Source organism: Euwallacea fornicatus, chromosome 8 (assembly GCF_040115645.1).
Source record: "Euwallacea fornicatus isolate EFF26 chromosome 8, ASM4011564v1, whole genome shotgun sequence".
NCBI classification, from domain to species: Eukaryota; Metazoa; Arthropoda; class Insecta; order Coleoptera; family Curculionidae; genus Euwallacea; species Euwallacea fornicatus.
This window is the reverse complement of record NC_089548.1, coordinates 3,348,514-3,373,658: the sequence shown is the minus strand read 5'-3', so window position 1 is coordinate 3,373,658 and position 25,145 is coordinate 3,348,514. Positions and strand designations below refer to the sequence as shown.

At 36.2% G+C, this 25,145-nt stretch overlaps 1 protein-coding gene across 4 annotated transcripts in view; it reads right to left on the bottom strand.

Annotated features, from left to right (window-relative positions):
* Positions 1–25,145, bottom strand: part of LOC136340736 (homeobox protein aristaless-like) — a 71,983-nt gene that overhangs the window by 23,012 nt on the left and 23,826 nt on the right. The window contains exon 1 of one of the 4 annotated variants that reach the window (XM_066285040.1): positions 17,825–18,075. The exons of 2 other annotated variants lie outside the window; for them this stretch is intronic. In XM_066285040.1, coding sequence (XP_066141137.1) covers positions 17,825–17,885 — 61 coding nt within the window. In that variant the 5' untranslated portion in view covers positions 17,886–18,075. Of the gene's footprint in view, positions 1–11,892; positions 12,014–17,824; positions 18,076–25,145 lie in introns of those variants that run through there. One more of the 4 variants, XM_066285042.1, reaches the window with a different exon arrangement.

Genomic DNA, 25,145 nt, shown 5'->3' with positions numbered 1-25,145 from the left:
AACCTTCGATGGTGTGGCATTAGGCAAACTGGGGGTAATAGCCTAAGCCTTTCTTAAATGGATTAAAACAAAGCCGCTTAAGACTATTTGAGAAATGTTCGTAAAAACCGACTGTCGGTATTTGTATCTTTATTTACTCCGGCATCTGACAACTAGGTTATTTACTGAATGCAATGCCGAATCATTAAGCAAACTCATATTAATTAAGCGCTTTGTGTTTTGCCAAATTACTGCGCTGGACTGGTTTCGATTTTTTGGATGGAATGGCTATGGAACAGCATGTTTGCCTTTCCGACCAAGGAATGGTAATTGCTCCCTGAACCCGTTTATGAAGAACAATTTTCGGTTAGAGTTTTTGTTTTAATGCAATGGGACATCTGTTAGGGTAGGGATCTTGCGATACCATATAGGTATGGCAATATTCGCTAGTAGCCTCGCAAGCGAGGATAAAGAAGACTAACTCAAAGATACCGAAAAGAATTTAAATGATCTGTTGATATTTTACGGCTCTATATCCATGGAACTTTCAATTCGGCTTTCACTGGGGTAAAAAACTTCAAAACTCTTAACCGAAAATTCTCCATCACAGCAAACTGACCAAAAACTGATTATTAATGTGCCGCTAGATTTTTTATATGTTTGGGCTCTTCTCTTTTATTTCTCGGTTGGGTTCTCCACGGGACTACCCGGCCGTACAAGAAACTTTCTACAAATCATTGAATAGCAGTTGAGAACTTTTGATTAGGAATGTCGTAGGTTTACGGTCATTTGCTCTGACCGAGTCCACCACAAAATTACGGTTAATAAAAAAATAACGGTCACTACTATCAATTGGAGAAAAGAACCGGTAATATCGACTGAATTTTCGATATCTCTATTATTAATTCTTAATTAGGTAATTAATGAATAGTTGCTCAGAAATAGGTATTAATTTTTTCCACAATAAAAAAAATTCTTATCGAAGCAATTCAAAGGTTTAAATTTATATCTGATTTAAATGATACGAGATGTCAGTGTTAAGCTTCGAATAAATCGATATGAAAGATTTCATGCCCAACTATCTTAAGTTTACAATATCGGATTAAAGAAAGGCCGTAAGTCCGCCGGTTTGAGCAATAACGGTCTGCTCAGTAGTATCATTTCAAAGGTCGAAAAAATAACTGTTTAAATCGATCATAACCGACTATGCTTTCGATTAAAAAATAGTAAATTTATGCCAGGTTTCAAAGCTTACAGCGGGGAGAAAAATCTGGTTAGTCGATCGTTTCCAGGGCAAAATTATCGATAATGCCCTTATTTACATAAACTCTCTAGAACCAGTAATAACACCGTTAGATCGATTGAAAGAATTCGACAAGGTGAAAAAAATGTCTTGTACGCCATGGATCTTTTCAAGAAACCAAAAGCGGCTTTAAATCGGTCCCCTAAAACTGCTATTTTTTCCCCCATTTAGAGGACGTTGTAGCCCTGCCAGTTTCCGAAATCCCTTCGCTAATGAGCGAAAAAAACTCACCTTGCATGCCGAAAAGCCCATTTCAAAAAGTTAAATTTTTTGCCTTCAAAGCCGGATTCATAAACTGGAGATTGAGTTCATATTTAAAATTGATTTGAGTTTGGCAGTGAAATAAAAATGCCAATAAGTTTAATTGGTCCGTTCATATATGCCGTCGGATGTGAAGTTGCCGCTAAGCTGTCGTCGAAGACCAACGAATTTTATCTTTTCTTCCCGCATAATCGGGGGAAATAATGTTTTGATTTTTGAGCTATTGTCAGACGTAAAACGAGATGATACATTATCACGTTTAAGTACGCAAAACGTTGCGAAATTCAATTTCAAGGGTGTATTTCGCTGTCAAGCTGTGCTGAGAGCACGGCGCCGACGTGACGTTTGGAGCTGTCACCGACGCGACGCTCGCAGCCATGCAGTACCGAAGTCACATCTAACGTCGAGCTTTTAAACTCGACTCCTGACTTGGATTGTCAGTGGTGGCGATTATTTTTAATTTGAAAATACTAAATTTGAAGGTTGCCTTCATAATTGATAGGTAGATGTTAGATTTAAAGTGAGCGCAATGCGCAACCTAATAAGAAACGAGTCAAACTCAATTGACTTCATAAATTTTAAGTGCCCAATGTTGAGTCGTAAATCATAGGTGAGCATAAATTTACCATTAGTACATTTTGAACTGCCATTCAAGACCCGTCCCGGCTAGATGTGAAATTTCATTGTGGTGTACGCTAATGATGATAAGTTTTTGGGGTACCTTCAGTCATAAATCGTGAAAATATACCTACATTAAATGAAAACATGTAGTTGAAATTTATTAAAGATGAGCGTCGACAATAAACGGATACGTCTTGGCTAATTACACGCATTTCAGCGTTTAAATAATCTCAAACAATTTAAATAGATTACTATCATTGTGCTTGTGGTCTTTAATTCGGTAGAACAAGAACAAAATTTTAATTTCTTTAAATCATTAAAAGTTAATTTTATGCTTCGTAAAACCCATGACAAGCACTCTTCGTAGTTTCGTACAATTAAACCATTAAGTAAATGTGAATTTTTATGGTGGTTCGAGCCGGACCCACGCCAAAATTTCGGAAGCAATTTGCGTTGTACCTCCTCCATTGTTGAACCTTATTTGGTAGATGCCTGACAGGTGCCATGGAAATGGTTCATGGTGACTTTCACCTCGGATCTATTACATGGAGGAACCCCAATTCGACGTAAACAAATGAGGACATGAATGCGGTTTCGTTCTAAATTAAAAAAGCACCCAAAACGTCCGACGAAAACAATTACTCAACATCGTAAAATAGAAATGATTATTGCCGGACGAGGCACCGCGTGGTCGAATTTGTTAATATCCGAGAAGTCATAGGTGGAACAATTACATTAGTGTCTTATATTTTTATTTTATGTATGTTATATATTTTTATGGTACTTTAAATTGACACGAAAACATGATTCCCGCGGTGGCGATCCAACGTTTTGCCGGGCGTTGGTGAACATGATGCGTGATCGTACCGGGCAGGTGGTACGGGGACGGGTTGTTGGCTTTTGATGCCCAGCGAGCCGAGCACTAAACTTTGGGGTTACGGGATGATGGTACTGTACCGTACCATTAAATTAAGAGCCGCCTGAAACCTCCTTGGTTCAATTAATATTATTTAAGTTTCATATCGGAATTGAAAAAGAAACTTTCCGTCCCACAAGGAGATCGTTATTTCTGCCGTGCTACTGGTCATGAGGACACATTAAAGGTGCTCAATACCTGAAGTAATGACAACGGCAGCCGATTTAGACGATCTGGTTTGAACCGTCGAAACTTGTACTGGTCAATTGTCATTGATCGCTTCTATCACGGTATCATCACTTTAAATAAGTGAACTTGTAAGTGGTTCTAGTGACAATGGTCTCATGGCATGTTGCTAAATAGTCTCTGCCGTGGCTGGACATTACAGGAAAATCGATTTGTTGCTTCCGCTGATAGTTCCTGCATTACAATAAAAGTAATAAGAAAGAAATCAAAATTTAATGGACGCCAGTTGGAGAACTGTTTAGTTCGGGTTAGTCATTAGCAGTTGTCCAAAGGACCCAAAGTCGCGCTCGGTCACCGATCGAGTGCAGTAATACTTTCTCATGTGTTACGTACGATACTTTTTCAACGAACGCACGTGTGTTAAATTGGTTGTTTTCGGTCCCTTCGAATGAAAATTACTGTGCGGCAAAATCTGACGTTGAACGGCTCTAACGCTTTTTTGCAACAGTTGGAACGTAATAAATACTGGTCAGAACCCTTCAATCATACTAAAACTTCAAGGCAGACGCCTTAAAAATATATATATACGATATAGGAGTGTGAATGTACAACAAACAAAAATAAAGCCACAAAGGGACTTTAGTTAGGGGCACTCAATGGTTCCATACATACACTGAGAAGCTACGTATGTTGAGGCAATTGGGAGTTTCTGGATTTTTAGGGCATTGACGCGATGTTTCTCATAGGAAGTGCACATTGCATTTTGAAATGAAAAGTAGCGATTTCTTAATTCGTATGAGGAACCAAGAAAAGAAGCTCACCTGTTACCGAAGACTCCACGCTTCTTGGTAACCATCTTGTAACAAGACCACCTTAGAGCTCAAGAATTCCATCATGAATCTGAGCCTGCCGCGGTCTTATGTTATGTAAGTTATCCCCCTATTATAACTATGGACCGCCCGTATTATAAATATTGCCACATAGAATCAATTCAGTTTATCCAGAAAATGTTCTATGACTGTGAAACCAGATACTCTAAGCAACACAATACCAGCGCGTATTATTTTTTAATCTCCTCTAATTATTTTGCGCGACGATTAGCACTAGTGCAATTATCGGCTGAATAATTGCACTAGTACCATACTGAACTCCTTAATAAGGTCTGCAAAGAGAAACCTTCAGTTTTTGCTCGTCTGGTGTGAAAATTACACTATTCTGGTCGAGTTGATTTAGTGTTATGATTTCTTAACGTTTTTGATTTAGCTCATAAAAATGAATTATTCATGAGGGAAATCTTGAATTAATTTAAACGTTCGTCTTAAAATCCAATCTCTAATCTTCATATTTTCAATTACCTATCAATCCGTTTCCTCCTTACCTTGCTAAGATTCCTTGACAAATCCCCTCAATCAGCCTGCGTTGTCAGTGCAGTTTTAATTACCCGTTATTTTAATTAACGCAATAAAGATATTAGATGTCATACGACTAATTAATTTGTTATGAAATATTACCTTATTAATGCAATTATTATTTTTTAATGAAAATAAATGAAATCGTTGTATTTTGATTGACGATAACATACTTAATATGTGCTAATGTATTCCGAATTATTATAAATTCAACGCAGTGGCAAAATGCTGAATTTAGATCCAATTATAGTTAAGATCAATAATAAATTATTGCAAAGGAAATTAGCGAAAAAGTGATAACTTAATAATGGCAAGAATGCAACAATGTCAAGCTTTAATTTGCTTCAGAGAGCAGGTCAGTTTCTTTAGGGATGCTCGTTTTAAATACGAATTCATTACGCCTTCATCACAATATTATACTTAAGCTTTATTAGTACTGCCAACACAATATGCAAATTTGCAAACTTATTACGAAGATAATTGCATTAACTTTCCCCATAATTAATACTAAAACGTTATAAACGACCACGATACGATCTAAAGTTAATTAGCTTTTTATCCGCCATCTTCGGGACTCAGGAAGAATATTCAACTCGTCCAGGATATGAATTCTGTCACGTGAGCTATGTAATATATTTCGATGTATGAACACGTTTTGCTTCTTCCTAATCTTCGGGTTCAGCTATTGAAGCGGTTCCTACCGGTAATAATACAATACAATTTCCCGAATTGTGAACGAACACCAGTCGTTCTTTCCACGCACAAGTACTGGAAGCTCTTGATTTTTTTTCCATACATTTAAAGTCTCGGAAGGAATTAGCACTGAAAATCATGCACATGAGTCGTCTTCAATTGTCTACCGAGCACGTATCATAGTTATTTACATAACAAGTGCGGAAAGGCATATTTTACTGCACGCGGATTTCTGCGGTCTGAACGACGCGAAGTGGAGTTCGGCCAAAGTAATCGTGCCAGTGTTAAAAAGATTTACGCTGGCCGCGATACTTTTTATCGCACATGAGCGGTAAAGTCGTGCTCTTTGCTCGCCAACGCTAGAGATAAAGTTATTTTACCGGACATTCGTAGGAAAAATTGATTTTCTGTCATTCTCTCTATGAAATTCGTAGGTGAATATTTTTGAACATATTTTAGAAAATTTCATTGTTTTCGAAACATACAATTTAGAGCCAACAGTTTCATTCTAACAAAGTAGAAAACCGATTATCAGAACTGGTCAGAAAAATGCGCAAAAAGGTCCAACTGGTATATTGCGCATACGTATGAATGTTTCTGACAGTCGGAAATCGGTTTTCCTCTATTTCAGACCCAGATAGGTCTTAACAGACCACAAGACAAAGCAAAGTAACCATCAGTTTCCTAACTATCGTTTTAACACGCGGTTAAGATCTTTTGAAATTCAGGAAAATTGCACATGAACTTCGCCCCCTTAAAGAAAATTCTCTGTACGACTTTAGTTTTTCTTTTTAGTTAAGCGTTCAGGAGAAGCCTAAAAATACGTTTAACGGACATGAGCAGAAAAATCAATGGCGTATCTTCGTTCGAAGGGTCAGTAAGAATTTTTCGAATTTAGACAGTTTTTCGATAGACGGCCCCCTTTCAGAAATAACTTCCTTTATGGGTTAAACAAGTGGAGTTTTTCCATTTTTCATTCACTGATCCTATTAGGGTAATTTTAATTTGATGCAAATGTTTTTTATAACGGTTGTCACATGCACTCAAAGATCCCTTGACGTAAGACTTTTTTCGAAAACCGCATTGCGTTCGACTCACCAATTCCACTACACCAAAGATAGAGCCCCCATATATGTAAACAACGTGCCCTTATTCAGTTGTAGTAAGCAACTGTCCAAGAAAAATTCTTACATCTGATTATACTAAAATAACTTAATTAAATAATCGAGCCAGCCTAATTAGACGCATTAGAAGAGGCATGCAGGTAATGTAAGTAAAATGGAAAATAGTTTCAAAGAAGTGCGTTTAGCCAAGACGAGGCTAGCACGTGCCCTTCCTAATTATTATTCATTCAGGCTAACCTAATTGGATTTAAGCGGTTACCGAATCAAGTAAAAAAACGTGTAGGCATTTTACCATATTTGATGCAAGCAGAAAAGTCGATTTCTTGCAGTTGATTAATTAAGACTTTCTTTATCGAATGATCCACTTTACTACATCTGTAACAATGTCTTGAAAGGAGCATGTAAAAAACTATGTAAAAAAGATAACTTTTATCTTATTTCATCCTAACCGAAAACAACTTTTTCAATTTATTAAGAGGAAATACCCCACAACGTTAACTTTTATCCCTAGATGAAACGTAAACGTTCATATTTAGAGTTGACAGTAACTGACAGTGATGAGCAGTGAGGCGTGAATGAAAGTCTGATAGTGATGCGTGAAAACAGACCACACGATGACAGTGATTGAACCATGACATGAAACAGAATGACACAGGACAAAAACTGAATATATAATAACCTATCTTTGTCTGTTCGATAAGTGTCGAGCAAGACAACAATACAGCGGAGCTGTAATTATTTTGCCGTGGAACTGAATACTACATTGCTTGTTTATTTTGTATATACTCAGGTGCTTGTTATAAAATCGTGTACTGCTAACACACACCGTGTGCATGTGCTATTGATAATGTTAATGACAATTAAGTCGTTTAATCGTTTAATTACTGTTTGAATATAGCGTGGTGGTAAGTAAAGTATAGCGTCCCACCCGTCGAAACCTATTTTTTTTATGCGAAAAAATTCGATAAACTGTTCTGTCGACGAAAGAAAATTCGATTTTCGTCACTTGTTGCATAATATTGTACTATCATATGAGGGGAACGCTCCTTCAAATAGGGTGCAAAACGTTAATTTGTCACCCGCATGTACGTGGATACATGTGTAAAGTTCCTGTTTCTTAAATTCGTATTCGCATTCTTTCAAATTCAACTCATTAAAGGAAATCTTCAGTATTGATTACTGTCAATGACCGCATTGGTCAAAAAATAATGAAAAAATTAAAAATAATACGTTATAGGTATATGTCTGTTTTTTCTATAATTTTTACCACTTGTGAGTCCAAGAGTATTTCGAAATGTAATTACTCACTCTTTGACCATCGCTTCGGGAGACCGGTATGGTCCATAAGTAACAGTAAGAATCATCAACACTACTAGTATATTGATAACTTAAAATTTGTCGCAAATGCATTTCAACCAGCCCAAAAATTATGATAATGCATATGAATAAATTAAATCAACCATGTTGCTTTATAGGGGTGTTTTTGTAACGTTACACTATATATACGTTACACACACACAAACACATACACTTCCGCGTTATGACGCACTTAAATTTATTTTTAACGTACGCACCCACCCGTTTTTACATTGTCCGCGACCCAAACAATGTCACATAAATAATAATTAAATTTGTTAAATATAAATTATTGTTAGAAGGCTGGATTAGGTAAGTGCAAATCCAAATTAAAATTCTATAAATATGCAGAAAAATGTAAATTGCATTGGTAACAGTTAAAAAAGGTATGGCATCTATTCATTAATAGTAGCTTTCATTACTTATCATACGATGAATTAGTAAGTACTTAAACTAAGTATCTACAGTAAATTTAAATTTTAGTCTTCTAATGGTACTAGAAATAATTGTTATTTTTGCGGAGCGGTCGTGTATTCAATGTTGTATGATGAAGGTTGAATGCAATTGGAAATATTTCCCGGCCCTATGGGCCATAGTCTAATTCAAATACTTTTTGACCTTTCGCCTACAACTGGGGAGGACATTATCCATCACAATTAGGTAATGGACGAGGTCTTTGAAGCCTTCCGACGGCCACCAAAGCGGTGACCGAAGGGAGGTATAATGCAGAAAAAACTCGCGTCTCTAACCGTTTTTGAGATATTTTCAATTACGTGTTTCGGTGCACTGCCAACGATTTGTGAATACCAACGATAGTGGGGTAAAGAGACTGTATTATATCTCCATAAATGCATCGACGAATTCTGGAGGAAATGTGGATTGTGCTTATGTTTGAACAAATTTTAGAAATTCGCGTGCTGCAGGAAGGTTCTCGAAACTTTATCCCAATTATCGACGACCAGAGAATCGAACTTTCAAACGAATATATGACGAAATACGCGAGACTGGTTCGTTTTTTTGGAAACCGGATAATTGAACACCCAACATTCTCCCTGTGGATGAAGAGAGGAAATCTTCGCCCAAATACTGCAGAATACGGAGACAGGCATTAGATGTATCCCAGACTAGGGGAACTATCCCCAAAGCTGAAGAGGGAACGGTACTTGACTCTTTGAAAAATTACTTATTTCTAATTTTGGAGAATTTTCCTCTAGCCTTAAGTTTTTAGTTGTAACAAGATAACACTCCTATACATTACCTTACATACACTGAGCATTCCACGACTGTGGCCACCACGAACTCCCGACCTAAATCCATTAGATTTATTTTTTGCCAGGGACACTCGGGAATTTCCGAGTATTTTGTGCTTTTTTGCTTGGCTTTGGAATATTTCATTCGCTTTTTGAAATGATTTAGTTTCCACCGCAAGTACCATCATACCAGAAGTAGAGGACGGTATGTTATATAATATTTTATTGGCGACAATCTCGTTACTGACAATACCAGTTATTTATCACTTCAAAGTTTGAGAAATTTCGATGTAATTCAAGGGAAAATAGCGCCGAAGCCGGCTCCTTGATATTTAACATAACTTTACACTACAAAATAATGGTGGCCAGCACCATCTAAATTTCACTTAAAAGTGACAATTTAATTGTCACTTGTTTTCGGCCACATTGTACTAATCGCTAATAATTTCAATAAATTGAAAGTGGAGGCACTTAACCGTGATATGGAAGTGGCGGCACCAGTGACCTCCATGACTGTTTTATTAACACTTTTAAGTAGTTATCACTCCTGGAATAAATTACACTTTCAAATTACATTAAAGTTTCATAATCCTATATTGTTCATTTTGCCATAGTCATGCGAGACCGTATGGGTGAAAACACAAAGTAGGGAAATACCGCCACGATTTCGCCTCCTGGCAAAGTAGGGGGCTAAATCGTGGCTCTACAAGATGTGGGCACGCGAGGAAAACGATTCAGCCACTAAAAACAATTCATTTTAGGGACGACCACCTGGGACCAGTTTCTTGCACCGACTGATCTGGGAGTAGGTTCTCGAATCGGGCGGTGCGACTCTCCCGGAGAATGACATAAAAATGACGTGTAAGTGCTCCATATGCACATGCCTGGGCTGTCTTAACTCAATTCCATTGAGCTTTTTCACGTGGTTAGCACTTTGGCGGTATTTATTTTAAAATTTCTATGTAAGTTCATTGTTCTGACTACCGAAAATGCGACTTGGATTAGGGTCCGTGTGTCGTCAACTCGGGACGAAGAGAACGCGCTAGGCCGCGCCCGCGGCCTGTCTCCTGCTGACGTAGCACGCGCCGTGAGAACAATCCACTAAGAAACTCTTGTGACAGGGGCATCGAGCGAAAGAAACTTTTTTTAGAACGTTAAAAAACATGTTTTTCTTATCGTGACTTGTAGTGTAGATCTGTATTTTAAGCTGTGCCGACGCGATTTACCAAGGGAATCGGATCGTCTAAACTTGAAGAATATCCGTGGTCTGCTCGTTTCTAAAGAGATTTTTTCGTGATTTTCCTCCATTGGTGTTTTCACTAAACCGCAGTAACCTTCTGACGTGGAATGTGTACATATGGAGTTCCATTCAGCTAACCACAACCTAATGCGTTTCAAATTGCTTAATAATAGAGCACACATAAAATAATTGTAAAATCTGTTCATAAGTTAAGGCAATTTGTATCGGCAGACTTTGACTCTAATCAAATTACCTGCAAATTGCCCTCTCCTAATTAATGATCGAAATCTAACAATTTCCTACTGAAAAGGTTAAAACTATCGATATAATAAGAACCACTGCTCTTAATTGTCACGCAATTTGGCTCCTAATTAATTTGTAATTACCTGCATTATACTACGTTTATACGTTTACAGGAAATGTGCCGCTCTAATGACTGATATAATGATAATTAACATAAGTCTATTTATACACGTGCGGAAGCGGACAGATGATAAAAATGGAAAGTAATATTGCATTATATGGGAAAGATAAAAATATGTTTTAGTGATAATAATGCAGGTTTGCTGAAATAGGGTGTCTAAGCCTTGTAGCAACCATTAAAACCCGACCTTAAAACATGTAACGCTAGGCAGTTATTAGCCTGAAGATTAAAACTTAATGGTAACTCAATCCACTTACCTATATCCTCGCAATTTGATGATAGAACAGAAAGAAAAAGAACGGAATTAATTTCGATTCGCAATACTCCTATCGAGAAATATATGTAAATTGGAATTAGAATAAATGAACTGGCTCAACCCTATTTACAGTTGATATTTATTGCTTTAAAGTGTCATCGCTCATAGACATTAAAGGTATTAGATCAAGGCACAAACGCAAGATAATTTTATTATTAATTGTAGACATGTTTATCTCGTGTTTAAATTAACTTTGGGTTAATTTGCATCTTTAATGTTAGAGCTAAATTAATTTGACGGCAATAATGTAAATGAGAGTTGCTTGGTGCAAGTCGAATGCCCGGAGGTGTCCGAACGAAATTCCTGATGCAAACAAGGTTTCCACGTCCATCTTGAACCTGAATCTGCTTTATTCATTTATTTTGCGGCATATGGCAGACATACAATTTCCGAATGAGAAATTGATTTATTACGGTCTTTTGGGCATGTGATATAAGATCAGTAGTTATTCACTCCGGTAACGATATGATGATGGGGAATTAGCATAGTATAATTAATGAGACACATAAACATTGGAATGAAAATATTGTGTTCAAGTACGTTTTACGACAGAGAAAATCAATTTTAAAATCGATTTTACTGTGTCTTTTCTAGGGATTTAGGTAAAAAAACCGCAACCCGAGCACCGATAAACTATCCTGATCATTCGCGCTCATCTTCCGATTTTGATAAACCCTTTATGGGATTGTTGGGACAGAAAAACTGTTCTGTAGGAGAAACTGTCACGTATTTGCCACAAAAATGAAAGTTTAGCGCGTAATTTTAGCCGAAAGTTAAGGACGAAACCGACGAAAATTAAGGAAATCATACGTACATAAGTGCTGAGGGAGCGTCTGAACGGAAATTTAGAAGATAGGGCGAAACAGTCGTCTGAATCCTGAATGGCCGCCAAGGCCTCCAGACTTGATGCCGCTGGATTTTTTTCTTTGGGATATCTTTAAGTAAAAAGTAACTATGAGTATACGAAAAAGGTTTCGTACCTTTTGTATGAGTGCTTCCGTGTCTTGCAATTACCGGCGAATTGGCGAAAGCAACAAGAATTTGATTATCTTTCCCATTTATGAGATTCGAAAATATTGTCCCCGATAATTCCTTAGAATTGTCGCTGCTGGTGAAGCCTAATGGGCCATCGAATTATGATCATAATGATTCATAAAATAAAGTATAAACTCGACGAATTCTAAAAAGGTAATAAAACTTTTTAAAAAAATTCGAACATTAGTCTACGACGTCTTTAAACAATGTGTGGACGAAAGCTGATTGAATATTAACATTTAAAACCGTTTCGCCTCTCGGATTGTGATAGTAATTACACCCGAGAAGCTCGTTAAGTACCAGCCGAAAAAATCAGAAGCTTAAGCTAAATCATGAGAAAAATAGCATGAATCTTTCAACGCTTGGAGAGTTTTACCACGCACAAACTGTGATGATTGTAAAGAACAACATTTGCGTAATGTTTGAAATAAATATCTCAAAAACAGCGGGACAGCTGAGGGAAACATATCCGAATATTTACCAGTAACTTTTCGTTTGTGAGCACGGATCAATATTGTAATTCTTTGTTACTTTGAAATGTGTAACATAATTTAATGACAAGGACCCGACGATACTTTTCTTTTCTATGTATTATCATTTATCAAAAGACCATTTACAACCCGAACAACAAACGCCCCAAAGGTGCGAAATGTTTCTAAATTGAAATTGCCCTATTAAAAAAACGATTTAATAACCGGCGGACCTTAAGTCGTAAAAGCTGAAGAAAGTAGACTTTTTTGGTGAGGGTGAAAACTTATGGTACATAGGGAGGGTCTACTTAGGGCAGTTCACAGGTAATAAGCTCGACATATTCTTCTGCAGAAAGGCACTTAACCCTGATAATTTTACGAAAAAAACAGAGATAATGCGCCAAAGGCGCATCTTTCAAAGGGTGTTGGTTCTAGGCTAATTGCTCCTGAGCTTTAAATCCTATTGATGCCATGCTAATGCAATTTTAAAATATATAATACCTTTAAATTTCGTTTTCTTGGAAGGTGGAAATGCTGCCTAAGGAAAAACATTCTAGGAATACATAAACAATTGCCTTAATACTTCTGAGCCTTCGAGCTTGTTCAGGATAGCCAATGCTGGCTCGGGTAACGTAAAAGAAATGGAAGTCCTGAAAGATTGAGAATCATACGTGAAGAGGTAGTTTTTTCATCTACTTCCATCGTTTCCAATTTTTCTAATTAGCCTTTCGAATTTCCCAAATACCACTTCACGTTAATTTCATGTTACAATTTCTGGTATTGAGCAGGTGAGAAAAATTAACAGCAAAAACCCGTATCGCGTCTCCCTTATGGTCAAAAGGCAAAAATGTTATCTGTACTGCTTGTAGTTAATGTGTAAGGCTTGTCTTACAGTCGTTTCGATTAATTACCAGAAACCGGCTTGCTTAGATGCAGTTGGGTAATAAAAATCGTTTTCAGATCTGGCAGTTTTAATATTGCACTCGGTATCTGCTTAAACTTAAATATTATTTTCAATTTTTAGATTGTTGAGTAATTCAAAATAACACGTGTAGATGTAGTGTTCACCATAAACGTTAATAGGAGTAATTGGCTTAATTACATTAGGTTTTGGACTTAGATAATGAGAGAAACGTATGTATTGTCAGCTTGGAAACAGTGGACATAATGAGCAGACTTTTTATGACCATTTTATTATAGTATTATCGATTCGTCACAATTCGTCCATTAAGAATTGGCGATAATAAGGTGTTCAGTTGGAGTGTTAGACCTAATTAATTCAAGAATTTTTCTAGCTTCGACGAAACCACGAACGCAACGGTTACGTGCAAAATTTCCTCTCACACCAAGTCGGATTCGTGAGTTCTATAATGTCTGGTAGGTGGTGATTTATCTTAAGGTAATTTACCGGTAGATTTTTGAAATATTTATTGTTTAGACCTTCTTAAGTTTCTTACAAATCGTCGATGGTTAAGATTAACTTACTACCGGCAAAAAACAGAACTCGGAATTGACACATCAGGAACGACCTTTCATTACTTGAGGCATTTAATTCCGGAAAAAGGAAGCAGTGCCTTTATTCTCGTTCGCCTAGATTGATTTCCTCTTAAGACGTTAACGAACTTTAACTATTTTCAGACCGACGATCTAGTTTCTTATGTTTTTATTCATGATTCTTCGTATGAAATTTCAAAACAAGTTTTATGAAAATATTCGAAAAATTACCGAGAAATTTTGTGAATTTCCATAAATGGAGCAACAAATCAGTGTTTTTGTCGATTGAAGTTGCACGAGCGTAAACTTACAAAAATCAAAAATGAGCTTTTCGTCATGTTGTGATTGGAAAAAAGTTAAATATTCCTGAATCGTACCACTCTAGTTCTAACCAATCTGGACCACTACTGGAAGTTTTAACATTTCAACACAATAAATACAGAAAAACAATAATTGTTTTATCAATTTCGGTGGTAAACAAGGTTAAGAAGCAAAAACGCGTTTAAAACCTGGAACCAGAAAGTTTTGAAGGCTTCCAGCTCAATGGTTCATTGACTCCATGTAATTACAATGTAACGATTTGCCAACTTTCGAAGTGCTTTCAAAACGCATCGTTTCTGGAATTCGATTCATTACATGTATCTTGATTAAAACATCGATACTGTGAGTTAATCACTGTAAAAAATCACTATAATAAAATTTACCGATTCTAGATCAGATTTCCTGAGGTCTCCGGTTTGTTAAGACTTATTGAAACTAGTAAATGTAACCGAAAAAAGTGAGAAAAAGATATCCGGTACTGCAGAGACAATCGATGTAACGCATCGCAGGACTTTGGTCGTTTAACTTTTAACATAAAAATGTATCATCATCTCCCTTACCGGTTGATAAGGGTTTAAATACCATTTTCCAGTCCTCACAATCGGAACTTGACTTTTTCAACTCGTCAAAGCCTTAACCCGATGGCGGGGGAGATCATTATCCCTTCGGCTTATGTACTACAGTTTATGCCAAAATATTTGCCAGCACAGAACGCCAACAAACACGATTTTATGTTAATAAGGTGAACCCCCAGTATTTCCAAATACAAGGGACACTTTTTCTTGTGAACGGGTAATGGTCGCAATTTAAGGTCTTGCTCACCCCCCGACCCTCAAGAGACACAACAGGTCGCAAAACTTCAGCAATGGTAGTGCGGGTGAAATGTCGAGCCAGTGGCGGGGTTCAAAAGGGGAAAAGTTTGAGGTCTGATAGAAAACTTTGTTAAAAATTTTATGTGACGTTGAGTTAAACGCAAATATCGAACATAATAACGCAACAGGAAAAATGTCATACAACAGAAACATTAAACAGATACTGAGGTATTGTGTACAAAAAGATAAAGATATAAGAATAGTGTGTTTTTTCCAAGATAACGACAATATTGTTTGGAGCGATTGTGGTTCCTTGAAGTTTTACGACTCTCGAACCCTCCTGGTGCAGTCAAACGTTTTGAAATAGACTGTGGCAAATTAATAATTGAATAACTGAACTTTTGACGAAGTCCACGGAAGTAGTTCTGATTTAAAAAGAAGTAAGTTTCACGATATATTGATTACTTTATTACTTTTTAGTATCTCAATATTTAAATTTTGATCCAGTTCTTGTTTGGTACGTCATCGTGCACTCTCGTCTGACCCTAATATGTAGGTATGATTATTGTAATCAACCGAAAACAAACATGCTCCGACATAATGGAGGTTAAAAATCGGTGCCGATACGTTAATAATTGCCCATCTTTTAGGTGTTTCTCTTCAGTCGATTAAAGCCGCTTATGTTTTCCGGGAATCACTCTGCTAGCATTACAGACAAGTTTAACAGGTTAATTATCGACGAGATACAAGTGAATTTATGCTTTTGTATTAAATTATTATGGTGATTACTCCTTAATAACCGAGACGATTTTAATACCGCAAACAAAGAAATTGCACTCGCTACCGCTAGTTCCTAGAGTCCGGCATAAACAAGATCGCTTTCTAGGTGAGTGTGTTAGCACATTTTTAAAACCAGCACTTTTTTTTCTTTTTAATTATTATTATCGAAAGTGCTCCGCTTCAAAGTTTATTTAGCGCTTTCACCCTGATGAATTACGAGCAGAAAACCGAACCCGGCAGGTAAAAACCTTCAAACGGCTGGAATGCACCGGCTAAAAGTGAACCTAAAGTGGCCACTGGACACAACTTTGATAATTTTAGATAAGCTGTTTACAACCTTATTAGAAAAGGTATAGTACTAATGTTTTGTTTTAATTCCGGCTTATCGAGCACGGGCGTCGCTCGTCTGCCTTTCAGATTATGTTTCCCAGTTTTGAGTGGAAACAATTAGTTGGCTTGCCACACACCCAGTATAACCCTTTTTCGAATTACGAAGGAATTTTTATTACTTTCAGTTTGCCTCACGGGCAGTTTATTAAGAGCAACCTTGTTGCAGCTATAAAATGTATCAGAAATGAGTACGAGATCTCAAAACGGACCCGTTTGAACGAAACTGCGAAAGGGAAGTGCGCGTTTTAATAACCAACGACATGAATATACATGTAGACATTAAAACGAGTAAAATTTTGCATTCGGTTGAACAAGCCGATCAATCATACGATAGTCATATAAGTGGGTACTAGATATATAGGTTCGACGTAGGCCGAAACCTTTAACCAACTTCGTCATTTGAATGCCAGGGCAAGATCCCAACACCGCAGGTTTCAGCAAATCGAATCGTCGAATCATTAGTTTAGACGAGAAAAAATATTTGTGCAACACCCATGTGCCAGTAGAAGAAAATCAAAGCTAACGTCGCTCGTTGATCAATAGTCGCGCATTACTCACAACGCTTACGTAGAACATATGTACAGGGTGTTCCATATTCGATCCTCAACGTGGGGATCTCGGGGAAAATAGAGGGTCGGTTGAATAGAGGCAAAGTTGTGCATTTATGAGAGGAGCATTTTGCCTTTTCAACTAAAAAAAAATCCAGTTGCTTCCGGACATTTCCGGAAAAAATCGATAACTGCGATTTTCTTTTCCTGCACTAAATCGTAGAGAAACACGGAAAATTCGAACTCTTTCTTAAAGCACGTTTTCCCGCACTACAACATGAAAACAGTTTTTCGAAGATGCGGCGTTTTGGCCCTTCAACGCCACCATCGACTTTTTTCTAAGCAGGGACGTGACCGTTCTTTTGCGAATTCGGCTGGTCACTGATAATTGGAAAATAACCATGTGTCACACCGGCCGATTTGCGACGTCGAGATCAAAAATATCGAGACATGAGAACGATCACAGATCCGAATACTTTGGCTCGACGGTCGTCGACACTCAAGAAAGCCCCGACTAGGTGACGAGGAGAGTAGGTTCGTGCTAGTGCTACAAATTCCATGAAATTCCAGCGGAGTTCAGGGATCAGTTTCAAACAATTGACAAGTATCACCTCCGAACTTCACGGGACCAGTGTGGTTTACAGATTTTGGACGCATTGTCAAAAGCCGGGAGAAACGAAGGCTTTGACGATAGAACTAATGGGGACAGTCGGATCAGCTAAATGTCGAAAAAAACGTCTTTCACGGTAACAACTCAAGAATGTTTAGTTCTGAAAACGGGCCCCCACTCACAGTGCGGCATCACCAATATCCCTTGTATTTGGTTGTATTCGAACAACATCAGATGACGAATTACAGGCGCAATCACCTAAAAGGGAAACTGAATGTTGACTTACCTCCTGAACGTGAAATTTTCATATTTGAATCATCACTTGAATGTACACTAAATTGCGTCATATTCTATAAAATGCTTTCAGTCTTATTTGTCCAACATCCTCAATAATTTTAGAAAACAATCAAAATCTACCAAGGCTAAGGTTATAAGTATTACAACGATGCTAAGAATGCAGGCTAAAAACGAAATGAAATACATTAAAAAGCATCGAAGCGACAGTATTAGGGAGTTAAGTCAAACAAGCTTTGTCTACAGGCCAAAGCGATATAGGCTCCATTAGTCAGGCCCGGTCAAGATAATGTAAGTGCACGTATCAAATGAGCTTCGGTTAACAATAACAGCTACGCGACACTGCGGCGCACTTTAGACCGGTCACTTTTACCTTTTTTACTGCGTCATAATCGTGCTGATTGTATCACTCGTCTCAGAGCTTATATAAAAAAAAAACTGTCATTCTTTGTTTGTTGTATATGCTCCTGTACCCGGATTAGTCAGGCATTTGGGAATATGATAAGTGTGTAGAATTTTGTCAATCATTTTCACATAAAAATAGCGCCGATTTTGCCAGACTAAGAACCAGATTTAGTACGCGAAACAAATGATCCAAATGGCACTTTTTCGTCTTCAGACCACTATGTAGAAATACGTACAAATCAAGGTCGTTCAACGACTTTGCATACTAACTTGTGGTTAAAGGTCCGAATGACAGTGTTATGAGATATTTACAAATGCAGAGGACCAAAAGTCCCTCATAAATTCTTTAAAAATTTAAAGAAATATTTTTTATAGAAATGCTGGAACACGTCAATTATTGTTTTCAGTTGTGCATTTTTTGACGTAATAGACATGTATACATGGGTACCCATGTAGTAGATAAAAGTACTTTTCACTTTTTTTCTTATGGAACCCCATGTATGTTATAACGTTGCGAGTTTGAGAAATTTCGAACATATTTCACGTAACGTATCCATATCTAAATTTAACAGTTACTTTAATATTTGCAATTAGAGTGGCCTGTTAGATCGCGTGACCTCGTCCCTATGGACTCTTTTTAAAGGGGTATCCGAAACATGGGGTGTATTTAATTAACTAAGCCCAACAATACAGAAGAGTTAAAAAATAAAATTTCTTAAGAAGCTCAACAAATACCTCCTTAAATGATAAGAGTTTTTTTGAGATATGCAAATCGCTGCTTGCAGGAAGTCAACGGGGCACAGTTAGAACATTTAATACATTAGATTATAGTGGTTTATATTGTTTTGTGTTAACTGTCAATAATTCGATCGTTATTTCTATTTTTTGTCATTTTTTTTCGAAAATTGTCAATGGGGCCATGGGTGTGTTATATTAAAAATGTTCAGAATTTCTCAAAGAACTTAAACGCGTCATAATATACATGGAGTTCCATAAAAATGTTATTCATAAAGACTTTATTAAAGGAATCATTTCAAAATGATAAATAAAAAAGTATGAGAATTGAAAAATATAGCAAAAAAGATAGGCATTTGGCCCGCCTAAAGTGAAAATAGCAAGTATATTTTTAAACGAACGTGTAATGAAGGATATCATCCCCGATCGAGATGTCTCTTTCGCTCGTGTCGCAATACTACTAAGGGAATGCTAATTATATGTGAGTACAATATTATGCTTTGACCATGACTACACACCCATTCTTTCCGCAAATTAACTTAAACCCCTTTTAAATAATTCCATTATAAAAATCCATTGTGATTTACCTTTTAACACCACGTCTCACTGCATAAACAGATGACGATTAAATCAGTTTTTTTGATTTTTCAAGGATATTGAACACCTTGTATAGTGATTGTTGAATGGATTTTATCAACGTTAAATTCGATATTGCTGAAGCTTTCAGGAAAGTCTCTTCTGAGTTTTATTTTCCGGATAAATTCCTTTGAAATGCCACTATATAACAAATTGAATTTTTTCAAATTCTTGCTGATTTCATGGGGTTTTTAAGAACTTTTCATTTGCGCAACCCACAAAGATATGCCAATATTATTTACTACTTTTATTTGATTGACACAGAAATTTGTCGAATAATTTTTTTTGTGAAAATTGCTAAAGCAGCGTCGATTTATTTTCGCTTTTTCGATTTCGTCTTTTCACAGTTTATTTTGAGAAAAATTTCGGAAAAAACAACGTTACAGTGTAAAGAATTGAAATTGTTGAGGAAGCTCTCAGTTGAGTTTTATAGCGACGGGAAGAGTTCTCGGTAAAGTTAAGAGTAAAATTTTCTTAAATACATTTCTCAATGACAACACCAAACCAAAAACAATAATAGTTACAAAGAACTTAAGACGCTGCTATTTATTTTTTCTTCTCCGGAAATTAGAATTCGATTTTTTACTACTTAAAGATACAAGTTGCCATTTTGTAAATCAATTAATTTCAAAGTATAGGAATTCTTACTAATTGCATGGTGTAAACTTAGTCATTTTGTTTTTTTTGCAATGATAGGTTGAGCCTCTCAGCTTCAATTTGAATTTTTCCGAATTTATATTTAGTTTTATAGATATTTTTTTGTTTTTCAATTGTTTATTTCACGAAATTTAGTCTCAGACTTTCAGGACTCTTCCGTTGGTCTGTGTGGGGATTGGAACATGAATTTATGGATTTCCTAGGGCGGTAATTGAACAACTAATCAAAAAAGTCAAAACGCACAGATGTCCAATTCATAAATTTTTTGCTGTACCTTAGAAATGTGTTAGTCAAGGAAGTTTTGAGTAAATCTAAGTTTCATAAATAATGTCATTGAGTTACTTAACCAACGTACTAATGCAGCTTACGTGGAATCAGCAGTGTCAGGTAACTTTGAATGTATTGTATTTTATTTAATCCTGCCTTTTGTAACTAAAAAATTGTATTTAGTTTGCAGCGTCTTTTATGTACCATTGTCATTAACTCTTGAAATGAAAACAGTTTGAGAAAAGAAAATTGATGACCTAACGTTCATTTTACTAATTCTCTATTCATTAAGGTCATTCATTTATTGCTTTGAAGATCTTAAGTCTTGATAAGAAAGTATACTATCATTAGATCAACAACTTTCACTTGGTGGCTTCATCCTATTAAGGGATGACTCATGATATTTTTGCGTAGAATTTGTGTGATATACCATTTGAACACTCCAAAATCACGTAAATCCACAAACCAATCACTAAAAACTAGCACTCACCCAGGGCCGCTGATGGATGATAAACAAGAAAAAGACAAAACAAAACAAAACTAGAAACAATGGGTGTTGAAAACAATGCAAAAACACCTGAACAACACGGCGTATACAACGAAACGTCTAGGCCTACTTTCTGTAAGCAACTGGTATATCTCCTGTTCCCCAGGTATCGTGTTACCTGGTGTTTAATCAATTTCAACCAATCAGGATTGAGGGCGGCGATTTACCTGACGCTGGAGCCCAATACGCGCCCAATGGGCGGATCCCGGGACTTGATTAAAATAATGGAAGTCAAAGTTATGAAAATGCTATTATGGGAGTTAATTATTTGTAAACAAGCCCTAATTGCCTTAAATATATTAAACGGGCTTGTATGAATTGCTCGATTAAGGTTAAGGGGATATTGATATAAATTTAATAACGTCAATTTCTTCTGTAATGATAAATGGGTTAGTTTCTCCATTGAATGGAATATAAGGTATTTCCATACATGCTGCCTTTCTTGATGACTAAATTTTCTAGCAAATGATGGTTTTAATAATGTCGTAAATTCATCATGCCTTCTGATATATGGCATTTAGTGGTGAAAACATTTAAGGTATTCAGGGTAATATTTCAACTTATGAAAACTAATTAAGTGGGATAAAAATATTGCCCGTTATGGATTAGAGCAAGCAAAATTAGTTACAATAATTAATCAGACAACCTTATTTTCTCATTTCTGCTATAGAGGGGATTCTCGAGCTTAATGAGATCAACACAGAACAGTGCTCTTTTTGATGATAACTAGTTACAAGCGAGACCAAAAATTACATAATCGCCAAAAGTAGCAAAATTTAATGTTGCAAATTGGAATTTTAATTACTTTCTACTACAGCCTTTTTCTTCATTAATATTAAAAACAGAACTAATTTATTAAGGAAAATTTCACAATGAGTGATCAAGCAAATAAGCTCTAATGAATATCTTTTATAATATCTATTTAATTTATGTTTAAACCGAGTTGAAAATATTTATTTATACAGTGTGTTTCAGGTGAGGATGGTTGACAGTGGAGGTATGGTAGATAGTAAGAGATACGGGGTCGATTGAAATAAGGAAAAGTGCCCAGTTTGGAGCCCAATAAAGTTAAGCTTAAGAGTGTGTTCTCTGAGTACTTTTACGGATATACGGGAAAAAAACCGAATATTCCGATTTTTCTTTTTCTCTCTCTACGGTTTAACTCTATTCACGATCAACTTCTGCGGTTTCATGTGTTGATTCAACATTTGTTTTGTCTTGATACATATTCCATCATCAGGCATCAACAAAGATTTTTTTTTACGAACAGTCAGTATCGTTTGTTTTGAGATATCGAAAATATTTTGTTAAGAAAATATATTTTTTCACTTTTCCTTTTTTTCCGTAATTTTTTTGAGCCAAAAGGTAACGGTGGTTGGTGCCTTGTATTCGTGAATTAAGAACCTGAATTAAAAATCTTAAAAACTGAAAATGAGGGTTAGATGTGTGTATGTAGAAATGGATTCCTTACTTTTGAATGCTTACTTTAAGGGCTTTGCGATTTTTTTTTTAATATACAGTATTATTCGGTTCATTTACTCACCAATTGTTCCAGTAAATTTTGTAATTTATAGCACATATGGAGTGTTCGACAGGTGATGGCATGTTAGGCGCTTATAAAAAAATAATTCTGAAAAATTGGTCAATTAAGTTAATGGCATCAGGAATTTACTAATATTCAAAATGTTGCATTTCAACTAATTTCAGGGCCATTTGCCTAATTGACCAAATTTTTCTTACATTTATTTCAAATATCTGGCAAAATTACAACCATCTGTTCTCTTATTAGTTTAGATTAGATACTCATAGAGTTCAGTGCAGCATAATAACATGGGATAATTATGAATAAAGGTAAAATTATTAAGCGGTTTATGTAGGTGGCGATTTTTTCGAAAGACAAATAATAAATTTTTGAAATATTTCAATTAAAAAAACAAAATATAGAGAAAACGCTGTATTTCCGCATTTCTAGTTAATTTGATAAATTGATATTTCTTGCGGCAGCATGAACTCCTCGAGATGAACAGCAAAACAAATCTATGTAATTTATGCATTTTAAATTTACCCGGAACTATCATCAACATCCTTATTCGACAACATTAAGCAAACTGACAGAACAAAGTTTCGTTCATTCCATTAATTCAAGACAATAGTTTTCATTTAAATGGACAATTTATTCTGGACATGTGTCCAGATGGATAAACTTTTCATCAAGTAACAATTGCGCTAATTTCGGACAAACCTGCCTATATTAAAAAGTCCCGGCTTAATTCTGACCATCGCATTAGAGCCGTATCGAAATTAATCGCTTGTCATTAAGGCGATGCTCATTTTTATACATATTGTAAAGCTTATTTGAATGTACAAGAGTAATACAATTTTATTTCCAACAATAGACACTAATGATGTTAATATAAAACCAATTAGGTTGTGGCGTAACACGGCCCGGTTGCTTGTTATTAGATGGATGCCTAGCAAAGCCGCTGATTTTATCTCTAAAGTAGACACGAAAAAAGCTCGTTTAGACGGGTTCTTCATAACAACTACTGTGGGCCCACACAAAATTATTTATGTGAATAGAATTTTTACTATACTAATAACTTCGATACATAATTATTCAAAGGGATTACCGATGATGTGAATGAGTTTACCGTCATTCATTACGTATTACAAGTTGAATATGTTAATAACGGTGTTAGTTTGAATTCTGCCATATTTTATCTAATTCAATATGACGCGCATACAGACTGTAAATAAAAGTTCCAAACATGTTTTTTTTCCAACAAGTTTGAACACGGCTTAAACATGTTTAGCTCTCAGCCGCTTCCAATTCATGTCAAGCCGCGTCTTTACTTCTAAGCTCAGTTATCACATGGGATCAGAAACGGTCATACAGGTACAGAGCACAGCTTGAACATGTTTATGTGTGTATGATGACCCGTTGGAAACTCTTGCTTATCGGTATGCACCATGGTAATTGGAATTATTCTGCATGTCCCGCAGAAAGGTCACGGAGAACGGCCAGAAAACGTACTAATTACGTCCCTGTAAAATTATTAAAGTTTTTTTTTGCTGCGCGTTAAAAATCTTTTGTGTGCAGTACGCACGATAATAGTTGAGACTGTTCTATTTGATTTGTGAAAATTTCGAGAAAATCCTTAAGCAAATGATTTAATTACGGTTTCGTGAAATGTCACAAGTTGATATAATTTACCGACCTGTTAGAAGTTTTTGCTGAGCGGCAAAATTGTAGCTACTTTACGTGTCCTGTGTAAATTTCGTGACGACACGTCAGAAAATTGGTTAATTTCGGCCCTGTAAAACAACCAAATAAATTTGTTTTGCTATCTTCGCTATGTCTTTTTAAAAAGGTACGCTGTTCAAAGGCGTTCAAAATCCTGATTCAGCCATGTAAAAAAAAAAAAATTAAATTTGGCCTCTTCTGATCGTTCAGCTAGTCCTAGCATCATAAGAATAACTGGTCCACTACAAAGTTACGGTCCTTGATCACCCTGGGCACAAAGCACATCTTTGTGCTTTAGCCAGAAGAAAAAAAACAATGATATTCGTCGCTTTACATAAATATCATGTCTGTGACATTTCAATTTGATTTCATACTCAGTCACTTGCTGTTTTATTGACTTTATTTCACGTTTCTTATGCGACTTTAGCCGCACTTAATGATATCTTGTGGCACTAACGCCATGGCTACAACGCAAGCCATTCGCGGTTGGGTACCTTTTACTGCAGGAAAACGTGCTTAGTTTCGACCGATCTCCTGTTCCATTATAGATGTTAAATTGGATGCATCACTGGATCATTGTATAAATATATTCTTTACCGGTATTTAGTCTGCATGTAATAATCCTTCCCACTGATGCAATTTTGGAATCAAGCTCGGCTTTGTTGCTTGTACCACCTTTTGTTCCTTAAATAAGACTGTAAGAAAAACTGAGATTGGCGATAACTAGCCGTGAAGACTGAAAATCTGAAACATCTCTAATCATTTATGCCAACAATGACCAAAGCCCATATTATAGCTGCCACATAATAAAAACATGTTACG